Source organism: Pholis gunnellus, assembly GCF_910591455.1.
Source record: "Pholis gunnellus genome assembly, chromosome: 10".
Lineage (NCBI taxonomy): Eukaryota > Metazoa > Chordata > Actinopteri > Perciformes > Pholidae > Pholis > Pholis gunnellus.
In genome coordinates, this window is record NC_136537.1 from 21,048,574 (window position 1) to 21,065,104 (window position 16,531).

Genomic DNA, 16,531 nt, shown 5'->3' on the forward strand with positions numbered 1-16,531 from the left:
AACAGAGCAGCACGTCATGTATTTTGGCTCCAAACCATTTGGTGCTTTGTAGCTCAATAATAATAATATTTCCAAAGTAATTGTTTGATTTATAGGAAGCCTTTGCAAAGCTCTTAGAACTGATGTGTTCCACTTTCTTGGTTTAAGAGAGGACTCGGGCAGCAGCGTTCAGAAAAAGCTGCAGTTGTCTGATTGATTTCTTTTGACCTGTAAAGACACTGTTACAGTAATCAACTCCACGAAGACAAGTTTCTTTAAGTTGTGCTGAGACACAAGTCTTTTTTTAAGGTGGTAGTAGTTTTTGTTACCAAAAATGATAAAAAAAATCTGTCAAATCACTGATTTGTTCAATGCACTCGCTATTCAGCACAACTAGCTAACTTAGCTAACATTAGCAAACTCACAAGGTTAGTATAAGTTCTTTGCTGCTTAACGTTACGTTAACTAACTATACAAGTCACACTTATATTCAAATATTAAGGTTGTATTGTTTACCTTGGTGTGTCATGGACGTGATACAGTGTATTAAATATACACACTTCATTTATTAACAAGTGTGATAAAAACAAAACACTGTGCATTATAATACAGTGGCACGTAATTGTTATCTAGTGATATGGTAGTGCGATAAACACATGTGATTTTCCACCTCAACACACGCGATAAGATGCATGATTTTCTAAAATGTGTTCTGGTGATGGAGATGGGTGCCTGAGCCTGGAGCTCAGTAGTGGGATGCGACTGTGAGAAACAGCCTTTTCTGTGATTTTACCCAGAAATGGGAGGGTTGATACAGGCCACTGCAGTTTTCAGTGTTTTGGGGGGGAACGGCCTGAGAGAAAAGAGGTATGGTTCATCTCCAGGAGGTCAAATGCCATGCAATTAAAACATGCTTTACAAAGCTTGTGGGAGGAATATCAAGACAGAAGGAGAAAGAACTTAAACGTAACGCTATCTCCTCCAGGGTGTCATGGCTGATGGGATTAAATTGTTTCATGGAGATAGAATTAATTTCAACAGGAAGCATGGAAAACATGGACCCTTTGCCCGATACAGAGCTGCATTGACAGCTTGTCTGAGTTTATTGTCTGTAAAGAAGGAGGCAAAGTTGTTTCATGATTTGGTAGAGAGGTGTTAGGGGGCTACTGATATAAATGATGTAAACAGCTCCAAATTAAGCACAAGCATTATTGCTATTTTTAGTAATGATATCAGAGGAAAGAAAATTGTCTTGCATTTCAGTTCCAAGTGTGACTCTGCTTCGCTTCAGGCATAACAATGCCCCTTAGCTGTACTAAAACCATTGTAAACCACGGCCTCTCATGGCTTATTGCTTAATTATGTGACATCAATGACATCCATCCATCTTGTAATTAATTTCACCTTGTTGAATCGTTTAAATATTTAAAGTACTGAACAACATTAGCTTGTTGGCTCTCTGTGATCGGACCGATTTATTGTGCTTTTCTGTTGAAATATCAAAGAGAAGTCTAATTAAATGTGCCGAGTGTTAGATATTCAAATGTACTTTATGTCCATCCCTTTATGATCAATTGATAAAAGATATACATTAATGTGGCAGTAAAAATGGTCTCCTCAGAGGTATGTTTGCTGTTCTTTTCTTTCCAATTTGGAAAACCACGTGGTCTTGTTATCATGGTGTGTGATACCTTATCCTTATGTTGTCACAGTCATAAGGGCTGTTTTTAGCGAGGAGCGAGCTCACTCTTAATCTTGACTGGTGAAAGAAATAAACGCTTGTGGCAGCGACACCACTGTAAACACACTTGTCACTGTGACAAGCAGAGACAAAGAGATGTGAGATTCTTTGACGTTTTGGAGTGGCTTCACAAACACAGGTGTCTCCCAACCGGTAATGAGACAGCAAACAGCCAACGTGACGCAAATAATTAAAGAGCTGTCAGCAATTCATTAAGCCGCTTACCTGCTGTTGAACGGGTTATCCCAGGGTATCACGTGACTGCCGCTGGGGCCAATCAAAAAACTGACGCGCTGATAAAAGCCCTTGGACGTGGGCTGGGCGGCTGAACTTTGGCCCTGGCCGGCGACGGCAGCGGGGTCAGGCGAGCCGCGACAGTAGGTCTGACCCTGGCAGGAGATTTGAGTGCAGCAGTCTGGGTCCATGCAGTCGACGAGCCCATCTGGAAAACAGGAGGGACAGTCAAGACAGGTAGGGGGAAGCTTCGCTGACCCGGATGCATTAGTGCACACGGATGACTTTGAACGTGAACTTAAGTTCGTTAGGAGATCCTGAGCTGGCATGAAAGTATGAACTATTTCAAAGTATGTCTCCTAGTATGAACCTCAAAAGTTCTGAGCTTGTTGATCAGTGGTTTATTAGTAGACATCCCGGTCCAGAGTGTTGATGTACATACATGTATATGTATACAGTCGCATCCACTCTTTAAAAATGATCTACTGTGTATTTAAAAGCATGCTGTTTAACAATCTGCTCTGCTCCAACATTTGCATATTCTTTCCAGTGATGTTTTATGTATGATTGATTTTGTTTTGTTTGTTTGCACTGTCACCGAGGAGCCACATCAAAGCCAATTTTTTTCTCTCTTGCACAATAAGAGTCACACACCAGCTTTTCCGAAGCTAAAAGACTATTTGTACGACGCTTTTAATTCTCCCTACCTCCCTCGTTATCCTTGCCATCTGAGCAGAGCGTTTCGGTCGCTACATCGCATCCCAGCCCTCTCCATCCTGACTGGCAGATGCAGTGCCAGACGTTCTGATCCAGGATGCACCTCCCGTTGTTGTTGCACAGCCCGGGGCAGCCGTCTGTCAACACATCATGTACGTGTCAAACAGCGGAGCAAGTCGGAACAAGGAAATCAGGCGGAGAAGGGGAGGAGGAAGACAAGAGCAAGGGGGCATTTAGAGTGGACAGGGGGCAGAGGAGGGACAAAGATGATAAAAGACAGTACTGAGTGAACATACAGTACGATACACCTCTGACAGGACTTGGGATGTGAGGGAGGGTGTGAGGAGTTACTGTCGTTTCACATGAGTTTAAGGAGCACGCAGAGCCACGCTGAAAAGAGTAACTTATGGGATAAAAAGAAGAGGAAACCTGCTGAGCTACTTACAGTTAAAAAGGCCGGTGGAAGACACTGTGAATGCATGTTGAGTCGAATCCTTGTGGCAACTGGAGTTTTTTCTTGTGTGTTGAAATCAAAGTAAGAATGATTCTCCGTGAGTTCACACGACTTGTGTTTTGGTTGCATGAATTCTCATATTGTGCTAAAATTGAGGGCTAATGTGGAGCCATATTCACAACAATGTTGTATTTTAATCAAGCTTTAAAGGGTTCCAAGTAAGTTCAGAGTTGCACAAATCCCATTTATTAAGAAGCAGAAAAGCACTGACTGTCTTGGAAGTTTATTGCTTTTGCCTGAAAATAATTAGAGTAGGAAAAAGCCTTTTGCGTAAACACTCATGTGAAGTAACAGCAACATCAAAGGGAAAGGGAAGTATATGTGTAAATAAGGGAAGAAGTGTAGGAGGAAGGAGGAGGATTAGGAATCTCAACATTTACAGAAAACAGAGCACTTGGTGCCAGATCGCATTCCTTCTAGTGGAGGGTGAAGACAGGGAGCCGAAAACATGACTAAACCACACCAGTTTTGGGCGTTTAATCTGGCAGACACAGGGAATTAAGACAGGGGGGGGGGGGAGGAGGGACCGTGAAGTCTGTGAGAGACTAGTTAAGACGGACAGGAGATGAGGAAACATATCGGGCGAGCAGGATCACAGCAGAAACATTATGATCGACTCGGACATAGAACAGGTGTATAAACGCCGTGCTAGGAAAGACAGAGAGCAGGGAGGGATTGTTTGTGACAATCTCTCTTGGGGGGGTAGTGGTTCAATTTACCTTTATATCCTATCTTGACTGCTCCTATTACACAACCGAGGAAAGGAAAACATTTGGAAAAGAAAATTACTTATCTCCTTGGTGGCAGAGAGCTAAGACTGACAAACACATTTACTTATTGTAACTTACAGGGAGCACAGAAAGTGAGAGCGGTTGCTGGCACAGAGCTGATGCACCTGCCAACTTGCTTGAAATATTTGGAAAAAGAAGCTTTGCAGGTAGTTTTCCCCAAGATTATAGTTGGCTTCGCCACGTTTTTAGTTTCTGCTCTAATTTCAATCACAGCCGTTATGGTGATTGAGCCGAATAGAATAATACTAAGCATGAGTGACAGGATATGACTGGAAAGTTCACTTTTTTTTTTAAGCACATAAAGGTGTTCCGGATCAGAAAACATCTTAAGAGTATAATTCTCAAAGCAAAGTGAAAAGTGTTTTTACCTGATACTCTGGAATCCAGGGCTATACATGTAAGCCAAGAGGGAGTTGGATAGAGATAGATAGGCAGACAGGCATACAGACATAAAATGGAAAAGAGAACAGGTATAAGTAGGAGTTAGGCAAAGAACTGCAATAAGAAAAGAAAACAAGTAGGAAATTGGTTTGAGAGACAGAGACAAAAGAGACAGAAGATGCAGGTTTAGAGGAGTAGATTTCAGCTGCAGTAAGAGCGTGACTTAGAGTGTGGATGTCAAAAAAAAGCAGCAAGTAATTAATCAGAATGATAGAAGCTTCCATCGTCAGAATCATATTTTTCTGTAAAAGCGCCCTTAGATGGTGTTTATACTTCTGTCCATAGGAAGCAACATGAATGAATTCAGTCCCTTAAGTATTGTAAAATATTCATTGTTAACACTCCTCCATCTGCTTTCCTTTGCCAAAGCAAGGCAGGCTAACACAAAGAGGAACACATGGTCTCTCTTGATATCTGGTTGTTAAAACAGACCCTATTTGCCAGTTTCATCTGGGCCCGCTTCAAAACATGTCACTGTCTGCTTGTCAGGAGGTATGTCGTCTCATCCTCAGTCTATTATGAACGCATCATGAAGCAGCATGCTCATATATATATATATATATATATATATATATTTTTTTTTTTCAATGTTGCCATCATCTCCAATTCGGTGATTTCAATAACTGCACGGCAATGAACCTGCATCACAGTACGGCGAATCAAAAACACCTCCAGTGGTAAACTGCAGCGCTGAGAAAGCAGCGACAATGGGTTTAGCCTTGCATATAAAACGGGATCTAGATGCTGGTGACAAAAGAATGGCCGAGGAAGTCTTCTATTCAAGCCCTGTCCATGTAATGTGATTAAAAGGCGCTTTGTGCAAATGGCAGTTATTCAGGGTTTGAAAGACAAAATAAGCTCCCGGTTCTCCAAGAAAAGGTAACGCACTGCCTATTCATCCAAAGCTAGGAGTTACTTTCCTGGCGGGAGCCTTAAACAGGAGGAAAGAAAGGGAAAATGGATGGTGCACAATCAGCCCTGAGGAGGGAAAGATTAATAAGATCAGGAATGTGACCCTCCAACAACTCCCTCACTGCAACCCCCACCCCCGGGAAGTATCGGCTCTGTGGACCGAGGATTGCTCATGAGAGAACTTGTAAATACGTAATTAGGGCTGAATAGTTTGGAGTACCAGATCTTTGTTTCACAGAGAGTATGTTGTCATTGAGGGGTTGGAGATGACACTCGGGGGATTGCGGTTTGATGCGGCGTGTCAGGGTTTAACGAGAGGACCTTTGACAGGGGGTAAGGTCTCGAGGAAGTTTGAGTTAAAGGTCAATAGGAAGTGACACCTCAGAACTCATTATCCTCATTAATGCCAGGTGAAGCGCTGCCATTTCAGAAAAATGATATTCCAAAGAGGCCTACCCGTGGCTTTTCAGATCCCTACATACCTGCCCTTGACTCGCTAATACAGGGGCATCATTTCAGCAGTCTAAGAGGTGAAATATCTAAATGGATGAGGGAAAAATTACGAAGTTGATGTTGTGGAGAGGTGCTGCTGCTGCTGCAAAAAAAAAAACTTTTGAAAAGAGAAAAAGAATATTGAAGAATAGCTTGCCGAAAGCAACGATACATCACATTTCTTTGTAGTTGGAGAGATGGTTAACAGGTCAAATCTGCAACATTTTGATTTTACATCAACTGAACAGTTATATATATATATATATAATGCTGCAATTAATAATAATATGGGTTTGATACCCAATTCATTTAAAGAATAGCTTGCTGCTGAAAAGGCGGTGAAGCTTCCACAAGCAAAAACTGACATTTAGCTAAATAGCAATACCATAATATAAATTTACTACATACTCCAATAAAAATACATTAGTACCACAAGCAATGTAAACTAAAAGTACAATATTTCCCTCTGAAATCTGTTGCGTTGGGAGTATAAAGTGAAATAAAATGGAATTACTCAAAATTGTACTTAAGTTCAGTACTTGGGTAAATGCTCTCAGCTACTTCCACCAGTGCCTGTGGCTGTGGTCAAGATTCAGAAATTGAAACAAAGCAGTTTACTTCTACGCAGGGAAAAAAATCACGAGAAAGTTATCACTACTTTGTCGTGCAAAGGTACTTGTCTAGAGTAGGAAGGCTGTAAAAGAAGTGTGTGTGTTACGATCTGTGTCTCTCCAGCAGATGCTTGAAACTGCACAGAAAACACTGACATTCACACAAGTTGCCCCTTTAAGACTCTCCATGAATGTATTTCCTCTACAGTTCGTGCCCTTCTGTCAAGTGTGTGTAGGTGTACAGTGCTGCATGTGTCACCGTGGCTCACCGATGGTGCAATGTTCACCCGTCCAGCCCTGATGGCAGTCACACTTGCCCTCTCGGCAGACTCCGTGGTCGATGCAGCGTGGGTGACAGTCCCTCTGCTCACATTCTGGTCCAGTCCAGCCTTCCTCGCAGTGACACACACCACTGATGCACAAGCCGTGGGGACCACAGTCCACCACGCACACCTCTGTTGCAAAAAGAAAAAGCCACAGAGTCATGTTGCTTCTGTTCTGTTAAAAGGCCCTTTTTTATTTTTATATTCTTTGATCGTGTAGATGCTGAGAAGTGTTGACTCCGTTGGTTAAAGTGGGCCGTTACGTTTAACTGTAAACAAGACACATTTTCATCACAATTGCTGAAAAGTTGGAATTTCTTTAATTGTGAAGTCACAAAAAGTTCTGAAAATATTTCATCTGAAGAGGCTTATAATTACTGCCATCTATAAAAGGACATTTTAAGACGCCTTACTTTTCATGGGGGAAAAAAAAAATCAGCACTTAACTGCTTCCTCTGACTTTATGGATCTGAAATTGAGATCCATAAAGCAAAGCAAAAAAAAAAAACCTGTATAGCAGGACACACAGTTGACATACGATATGTCAGGCCATTGAAACAGTTCCCCCATCAACTTTTATTTGGCTGCCACTCTGCCAAATTACACAATGAATAGTTGAGAAAGAGTGAAAAAATATGAGAAATCTTTCTCCAAAAAATGTAGGAAACTAATCTTGATATATAGTGCTATTACTTTTATGAGTTCCGGCGATAATAAAGACCCTTAAATTCACAGTGCTTGACATTTAAGTTGTAAACCGCATTCTGCACAATACAGCACAGCAACTCCGTACCGTCAGCTTATTATAAAACACATTTAAACGTAACGAGTGCATGTTAGAATGAGATACAACTTTAAACAGTCGTGCAAAAAGAAACACTGTGCGTGTGTCCCTATGACGCCAGATGGATGACATCTGATTCATCCAGTGTACAATTTATTCATGAAAAATCTACACAGCAACATACTCTGGAAAACTTAGATTAGCTCATTAACAAACAGGTTCAATCAGTGTAACGTCCACTTTTCTTTTTCCGTCTGAAATGACATCAAAGCAATATATACAGTAAGTATTGCTGGGAATCACACAGTGGAATAACAGGAAAGACATTCTTTAGATGCAAGAGAAACACCGGTTATTATTGTAATTTTCCTTCCTGCAGCCACTTCAACTCATCTTTATCAAAGACTTCAGTAATTTCATAGGCCGCTATATTTTTCCATGCAGTGCAGACGCTCTGACATAAAATAAAACCTGTCATCGCTCAAAAACTCTTAAGTCACAAAGAACAGTAAAGCACAGCAATTACTTTGTGCATCTAAGCACTTCCAAAACAACCACTTTTCAGGTTTTACACAACCTTATTTGCATGGAGTCTTGGCAGATTGAGGCAAGGGTTATGGAATTAAGCAGGTTCTCATGTCTGGACTCAGAAATGTTAGATCAACATGATATCTTCAAGCACCGAGCATCGAAAACAGCAGAGCATCTGCTATGAATCCGTGTTATCTTCAGAGAAGTAGCATTCAAATGATGCAATCCATGGGTGGTAAGTAAATCAGTCTGTACCAGGCAAAAGCGAGCGCCCAACAAGCTGTGGCTGCTCTTGTGAGAGAATAAGAAATGTTCATTTACTGGAACCGAGAGCTTTTATCAAAGCTTTCCAACAGAAGAGCAATAAAGCTTTGCCGTTGTGACGGCAGCCTTCAGTGCGCTAGAAGAAAGTAGCTCAAGTATGTCCTCAGATTGTAAGTGACTAGATGCTCCAGGAAATTTATATGGCCCCAAAACCGAAAAGTTTGTGATTTTTTAAAAACTTTGTATAGCCTGAGGGAAAAGCAAATAAGCCAATAGACATAATTCTGCCGCATAAATGCAACAAGCCATGGATAAATTATCTACTCATTTTGTTCATTTTTTTTAAGCTAATCCATCCCCATTGCTTTCCCCACACTCTCCTTTACCGAGGCTCTTTAAGCAGTCCGATTCCAGCTCTCTGAATAGAGTTTTTCTTCGATTGAGAGACCTTGGATGGTTCTGATTAAGTCGGGCCGACACTGTAGAATATTAAGCATGTCTCTGGAGGGGAGTCATTTGATTCCAAAGGGATACCTCCTTTCCATAGAATCTATGCAATCAATTTTTCATTAGTCCAAAAGTGTTTATCTGCCTTTAACATGCCCCTGACTCAAGCTGGATAGGGGTTGTGGGCGGTCGATCCGTGCTACTCGCTTGTTAATTAAAGTTTATTTAATTGAAGAAGAACCGCGGCATTAATTAAGAAGGAATGCTCCACCCGCCCAGGTGGGTAAACCGTAACTTCTGGACCGCATCAGTTCAGTCGGTTCTAGTATTGACAAGCCTGAGATATCTCGCTGAGTGGAAGCATTGTGTCTGGAATTCTGAAATCCTTAACAGAATAACAAATGACCTCTCTTTAAAAAGAAAATAAAGCAGTGCACAAAAGAAAAGAAAAAAGAAAAACCTTTTCACCAAAACAATCATTCCTCTTGGGCACAGACCAAACAGGCTGCATGCTGCTTTAAAAGCTCTGCACACGCATCTATCATCTCCAACGCTCCATGCAGCCTCCTCATGATTTAATTTTCAACAGCCTTTTACACTGACAGAAACAAACTGCAACTTCTGCTTTTAATTGTTCGACTCAGTGGGGCCATTGTGTCTCTCTGTGGGTTCAGCACACAGAGAACGAGTCTATTCTGAATTCGGAAACGGCGCATAAATCACCTGAACCTCATGCGCAGATAACAGATGGGAGGGGCCAGCCTTTGAACTAACATGTCACCTACCTGTGTGAAAGCCCAACCCCGTGAATACAAAGCTGGTAACAAATGAAGAAGCTCTGCCACCAGCAGATTGTCTCCTCTCCTCTAATAAACCTGACGCTGCAATAAAACACACTGGCAAAGGTTCTGGACAAATCTATAAGTCACTTTTAAAACAACACTCACTTGTGTTGAATCTGAAAGAGAACATGCGCTGGGTCTCACAAGAGTAACGCGTGGAGTAAGCTTTGTGGCGAGCATATGCTCCGTTTCAAAAAACCAACACGGGCTACAAGTGTTGATTACCAAACTTTAAGAGTGTGATCGCACCCACAGTTTGATTTATTCACCCGAAAAAATAATGAGGCAGATTTATTTAGTTCCCAACTACCAAGCAAATCCAAACTTCTACCGATAGCACGCTGCTTGATCATAAGTATCAAAATCACAGACTTTAACTTCTCTGGTGAACATTCTGCAGTACGGAACACTAAATATGAGCAGCAGTCCAGACTGAGGCTATCAGATGTCAACATCTGTCTCCTCATACACAGCTTTTGTCATGGGTTTGTTCTCTTTAGTCGATCCAGGTTCCTTTCTTTCTCCTGCTTGGGGAAGAGCTGAGAGGTTTGAGGCATTTCAGCGTGTTTGTGTGGTGTTTAATGTTGTTGCTCTTACGTGGATGGATTTATCAAGTTTGTCTTTAAAGTTTGAAATGGGCCCATTGTGAACAATTCCTCATTGTGTCTTTCTTGCAGTTGTGAAAAGATAAGCGTCTCCTATCATTTCTACCCATCACGCCAAAGTAAACCTTCACTGAAGATGATATAGGAGAGATGCAACCCAGAGCTCATAAAACACAGCACTGACAGTACTGTAGCATGTATGCATAGCTCATGGGATGAGAAACATCAGTCAGACAGGTGCCCATCCATCATATGTGGAGCAAATCCAGACTTTTCAATCAATAATTTTGTTTCCTTCTTGTGCACTCATGAGGGGAAAGCTGAAAGATACGGATTGGACCGTCTGTATTTTTCAAAGAGTTTCATTTCGTAAAGTGACATATTCATTTCGGGAAACAAATGGTTCTCTGATGTTCACTAAATGATATTTCAAAAACAGAGGTGATTAATTACCTAAAACTGTGATTTAAAAATAAAATCGTTTTAAAGATTAAAGCATATATCATATTTTTCCCCCCTTCTACAGTTCTTGGGGGATTCTATAGCTGATTAATTGTGCCAAAAGTTTCTAACTAAGACACCCACTTGTAGACAAAATGTACTGTCAACTCAGTTGGATCTTTCATTTCAACCTACAGCTTGTTAATAATAATAAACTCCTACATCTGCTATCCTGGACACCTGCTGTCTGTCGTGTCTGTGCACAGCAAGGGGGAGTCTATTCTCAGTAAATACAAAAAGAATTTGGTGCCAATTACTTGTTAGAGAAACTCAAACATTATCTACAAAAACAGTACAAAGAAAAAAAGCATTACAGAACTGACTGCACTGTTTGCATGGATCTGTTAGTACAGTGCAAATAACTCTGCACTAATGGCATCGATAACTAAATGGATGAATGAAATGAAAGAGCTCGCCGATTACAACTCTAAATTGATTATTATGCCGTTTCATTATTTAAAAGCCAACGAGTAGACTTTGAAAATCTCCACATAAGATTGCGTGTCACATTTTTCTATGAAGAACTAATTCCAGGAGGATACTTATAATCACAGTAGAGTTGATCAGTCGATTAGTCGATCGAAAGTAAAATGAACCTGCGCCCAGTTTGATAATCAATGAATCGCTAATAATAATGAATACATATTCTTTTTCTAATTAAAAAGCCAATCAAAAACTAGTTCCATCTTCTCTATTGTGAGGATGTTGCTTTTCTTTTTCATATGTGATCGTTTACATCGTGACATTTTATAAACCGACATATTGATCAGTGAAATCATCGCCAGATGAATTAATCAATAATGAAAATAATCTTTAGTTCACAGGAAAAGGATGCACAGACCACAGCTTTATGTGACGAAATGAAAGCGAAATGTGTTCTGACCTATGGAGCAGTCGGCCCCTGTCCAGTTGGCCTCGCAGATGCAGGTCCCCGAGTCGGTGTTGAACGTGCCGTGACTGGAGCACTGCTCCGGACAAGTGCTCTTCAGGATCTCACAGTTGATCCCTCCCCAGCCCGGGTTACAGTGGCACTCACCGTGATGACAGGCTCCGTGACCGGAGCACGTCGGGCTCGAGCAGTCCACTGGGGACACAATAATGAGGATGACAACAATTTTTGTTTACCACTTCTAGACAGGATGTCAGACTTAACAATTTATCCTGGCCACTTTCACACTGCTACCAGCCAAATTCCTTTTTTTTTTAGACTGGAAGTGCTTCTGCGCCAGATGATGGCTGGTGAGCCACAGCTGAACATTTTGCAGTGTTTAGTGGTGGCTGGTAGTAATTTTCCACCCTATGTTTTACTAGTTCTTCGAAGATATATTATAGGGTACTACCAACATACTGACAGCATAATTATGCTCCATTATTGGCACCAGGAACAAGGGCACAATTAGTGTCTAGACAGATGTAATCAATTTACTATTAACAATTTGCAGATCAACTTGCTGATCTAGGTTAATAATTGGTAATTATGACCAACATAATCAACCCATAGGGATAACAGCAACAACGTCATTGTGCTTCCTCTGCAGCTGATTGCTCTGTGCATTTCCACATCTACCTGGACACTGATATTGATTATCAATCAATTCATCACAAGCTTGGAACTACAAAATGCTCTCTCATCCCATCTATGTTTCCTTCCCACATTATTTCACTTCAAACAACCGCAATACACTCACTTAGTAAACTCAATAGCTTTTTGTACGTGCAAGTTCAACAAGCCGCACATGTAAATCTGAGCTGATAATTGTCTTTTGTGTGCATGGGGATCAATAAAGTTAAATGAACTGAAGGCAAGGGGGAGGTGGAGAAGGTTAAGAAAGAAGAAGAAGCTCTTTCTCAATAAGCGGAGGAAGAGATGCCATTGACGGATTGATTTTAAAAGGTGTCATCAACTGTCGAGCTTTCCAATAGGGGACTGGATCGACGGGCCCTGCACAATCTGTTCCAGCGGGTACCCTCATGCGGTCCGAACACTAAGAGGGAGTTCATTTACACGCACGGTATCAATAACAACATCCAAAGCATTATCCGCTCGGTGGAGTTGAAAACAACCGATTGTTTCACCAATGGACTGTGTCAATTCCCCCTGAGCTTCACACAGAATTATGTTGCATCTAGCTCCTTCCGATCCAAAGGGAAGAAGCTGTTTTTATTCCATTTACCTTGTTCACAGTTGGGTCCTTTGTGGCCGGTGTTGCACACACAGTTGCCCGCCACGCACAGTCCGTGTCCCCCGCATTGAGGATCGATACACTGGGAGGCAGTAATGTCACACTCAGTGCCCTTCCAGCCGCTGTAGCACTGACAGCGCCCCCTGGTGTACTGGCCATTACCGCTGCACAGGACCGGACAGGCGGCTGAGAAAAGACAACAGGTTATTAAAAGGATTTATCTTGTATAATATCAGGGGGAGGGTTGCTGTATTACATTTTAATTAAAGCAGATGTCAAATTATCTTTAATGGTATCTCTTTTATATGATTACAACTTCAAAAACAACTTAAAATAGAGAGATTGCACCTCTGGTCCACTTTCAAAGGAATACTTCAAATTTGTTTTTGCGGAGTTAAATGAGTTAGATTGATACAACTTTCCTGTCTGTACTAGAGATGCACTGATTGCAATTTTCTTAGCCATTGTTCATGATTATGGGCAGGTGCACGCTGGTCGGCTGTTGTTATTATCATTTAAGTATAAAACAAATTAGGTTGAAAATAATTTGATTTGCTGCCAATAGCTTTTTATGTTTATTTATAATTTAGGCTACCAGGTAAAGTGCACTCAGTGCACTGTGGCTGATTTAGTTAAGCTAGAGTAATGTGCAGATTTTGTTTTTCCCACATCGACCAATCGTGTGATTGAGGAGTAGGGAGAATTTTTTTTGTCACCCACATTGTTTTGAATGAAAGCAGAAATGTTTGATACCAACAATCTGCATAGCTGGATACCACCATGGATAAAAAAAAGAAGAAGAAGAAATTGGGCTAACTGAACCTTTAAATGATAGTCTTGATTGACAGAATACGAGTAAGGTATGAGCTTAACAATTACCTCTGGAACAGTACGGCCCTATGAATCCTGGGAAGCAGTGACATGATCCCGCCACACACTCTCCGTTCCCGTAACAGTTGTGCGTGCACTCCGTGACAGATTCTGTGGGCACAGCAGTGAGCAAGTCCAGCTATTAATAACTCATAGGACTGTTATATTACAGAAAATCTGAAATACCACATTTATATAACATTTGCAAGTGTACAGTTTAATAAATACAGCGAGACAACCGAGACTCTAACTTTTATTTTTTTCTCTTTTTCATCCCTACTGCAGTACTAGCATCAGTCATGGCATATATTTACAGCGATCTATCCATGTTCCACTAAGGACTAAGCCTCCATAACATGTATGCTGCCGCCCGACTCTTCCCATCTAAGCCATGTTAAGTAAAACCACACAGGCATTTTAAATTAGACCAAATAATTCCATTTCCTTGACACATTTTGCTTTCCCCTGTCTCCTCTATCGCCCCCCCCCCCCCCCCCCCCTTCAGCCCCTTGAATGACTGATCATGCCCAAGCCATGCAATCTCTTGAGTGTTTATAGCTCAAATCCTCTTTGAGTTGAAGTTAATCTGACATATCCTACAGACAGATCTTGTGTTCATTCAACAGACCATCGCTCTTGAACGGCAACCCCCCCAAAAGACCAGCGCCCTCATTTTGATCGGCGTTAAGAGGGCAAACTTTTTTGTTATTGCACTGACTTGTATTGGATGTTCATTGAGCCAGTGTCGCACCCAGGCAATTTTGACCTCACACATCGATTCCTTCATATTTGTATGGTGGGATCAATAGAACTCCCCGAAGGAAATAGAAAAACGTTAACTCAACCTTAGTGTTTTTCCCACCTCAAAACCCACAAGGAAATTTCCCAGACTTCAGAACGCTGAAGAGGATGTTCGGAGGGAAGGATCAATGCCCCGCGTATGGTCTCGTATTATGGTGTTGAGCACAATAATCCACTACCCTCCAAAGAAAACATGCATCTGCCTCCTAGGTGGCTCAAACTTTTAAAAGCTCAGCTTGTTGGTGTGGTAGCCAGAGAATTTCCAACAACCTAACTGTTTGCTCATTCAGGCGCAGCTGTTTAAGGACATTAAAGTCTTCCAAACATGTCATTACACATCATTCCAATCACACTCATTAGCCGTGGCAGCAGATGTGTGTCCCCGTACCCTGGATGATGGTGTTATAGGACACTGTCTCCGCGTTCCGTCCGTCATTATAGAATGCCAGGTGCCACACCGCTGAGTCCAGGTACTGGATGAATCCTGCTTGGTGGACGGTCACCGGATGATCCAGCCGGGCCCTCGTCTCTGGTTCACTCTGAGTCCGATGCTCTTTGGCGATAAGCCGGCTGCCGTCCAATAGCTCCACAAAGTCATACTGCAAAAAAATAACACCGGGACAGTTTCCGACAGATGCAGATGATTGTTACTTTAATGTTGGTATAATTAAATCAGGCAGTGGAGTGGCAAGGGAGTTCAAAAAGTTTATATTTTCCTCTTTTGGATGCTTTGTATTCAGCTTCTCTACTGATTTCCTTAAACAGTCTGAGAGGAAGTCTTCAAAGTCGTAATTCAAGACACAACCAGAAGAGGTTTGTGTACCCAGCAAATATTCAACAATGATAAATGTTGATTTTTCTGTGACAGTTATTTGGAGTTGATAGATGTTGTTTGGAGAGTTGTTTGTGTACTGATGGCGCTGATATGGCTCTGGGGCTAATGCGCAGAAATATTCCGAAAATATATTGTTAACTCAGACAAGAGTGCACTTAAAGAGACTCTGGCAATGTGCTTAATAGAATCTGTTAAATGAACACTGATAACATACTGTGGAGAAGCGTGCACTTAAAATTCAGAGTTACTCACTGCTTGTGTTCCGGCACAAAACACAAATAAAAGGATAAAATAAGTGAAAAGCTTTCTTCAATGATTTCTATAAACAATTGCATGTATCTTCTTTTAATTAAATTTGATACAAAACTGTTTATATTATTTGATTAGTTTTATTGTTTTTAATACATGTAATATATCTACAGGACAAAACTGACTTAATATATCATATCATCAGTTAATTTAACGCAAATATGTCCTTGCTGCTAAGGTCAGAATTTTTTTTACTGGAAACTAACAGATGTACAATGTACAGTACACACAGTATATATATATATATACACATAAAATAAACACAACATGTACATATCTCAGGCTTATTTAGCTTTCCTATATGTGTTGGGATTGCAGAACAACAGTCACTCTCTATTTTTTTCAGGCAAACATTGATTTACGGGGTAAACAAGGAGTAACGAGTCATCCCTGCCAAGTGAAACGAGTAAAGTGTCGCATCTGCTCTCACTGCACCTGCTCAACACCTGAACCTCATTCTGACTGTAGGTTACAGAGCACTAAAGCAGAAACCAGTGTAACACATACCAGCAGTCCCCGAACAGGCCATAGGCTGCAGAGGAGCACAGATGTAGACAGATCCCCTGGCTAATGTGTTGGTAGCTACACAGATGTACTGAGCCTACGAAGACTCGGGTTGGAGGAGAGTCTGTGGGCTGCTCAGAGTGTGATGCATACACATTGGCACTGGAGCTGGTTTTTAGAAGAGCATGGATTTAAATCCAATGATGAGGCTGTTTGCAGAGAGCTTTGATGGACTGGCTATGCCATTGATTTTTTTGAGATGTTTTATTCTTTTAATTAAATTCCAGACTTCTACATTTT

General features: G+C 41.3%; 1 protein-coding gene across 1 annotated transcript in view; it reads right to left on the reverse strand.

The window, feature by feature from the left end:
- Window positions 1–16,531, reverse strand: part of LOC306701939 (teneurin-3) — a gene marked incomplete at its 3' end in the record, with an annotated part of 119,246 nt that overhangs the window by 36,182 nt on the left and 66,533 nt on the right. Inside the window, exons 6-12 of the mRNA XM_079167390.1 lie at window positions 14,972–15,182; window positions 13,792–13,893; window positions 12,904–13,098; window positions 11,613–11,813; window positions 6,702–6,887; window positions 2,662–2,808; window positions 1,946–2,162 (exon numbers count right to left, since the gene is read on the reverse strand). Coding sequence (XP_079023516.1) covers window positions 1,946–2,162; window positions 2,662–2,808; window positions 6,702–6,887; window positions 11,613–11,813; window positions 12,904–13,098; window positions 13,792–13,893; window positions 14,972–15,182 — 1,259 coding nt within the window. The remainder of the gene's footprint in view (window positions 1–1,945; window positions 2,163–2,661; window positions 2,809–6,701; window positions 6,888–11,612; window positions 11,814–12,903; window positions 13,099–13,791; window positions 13,894–14,971; window positions 15,183–16,531) is intronic.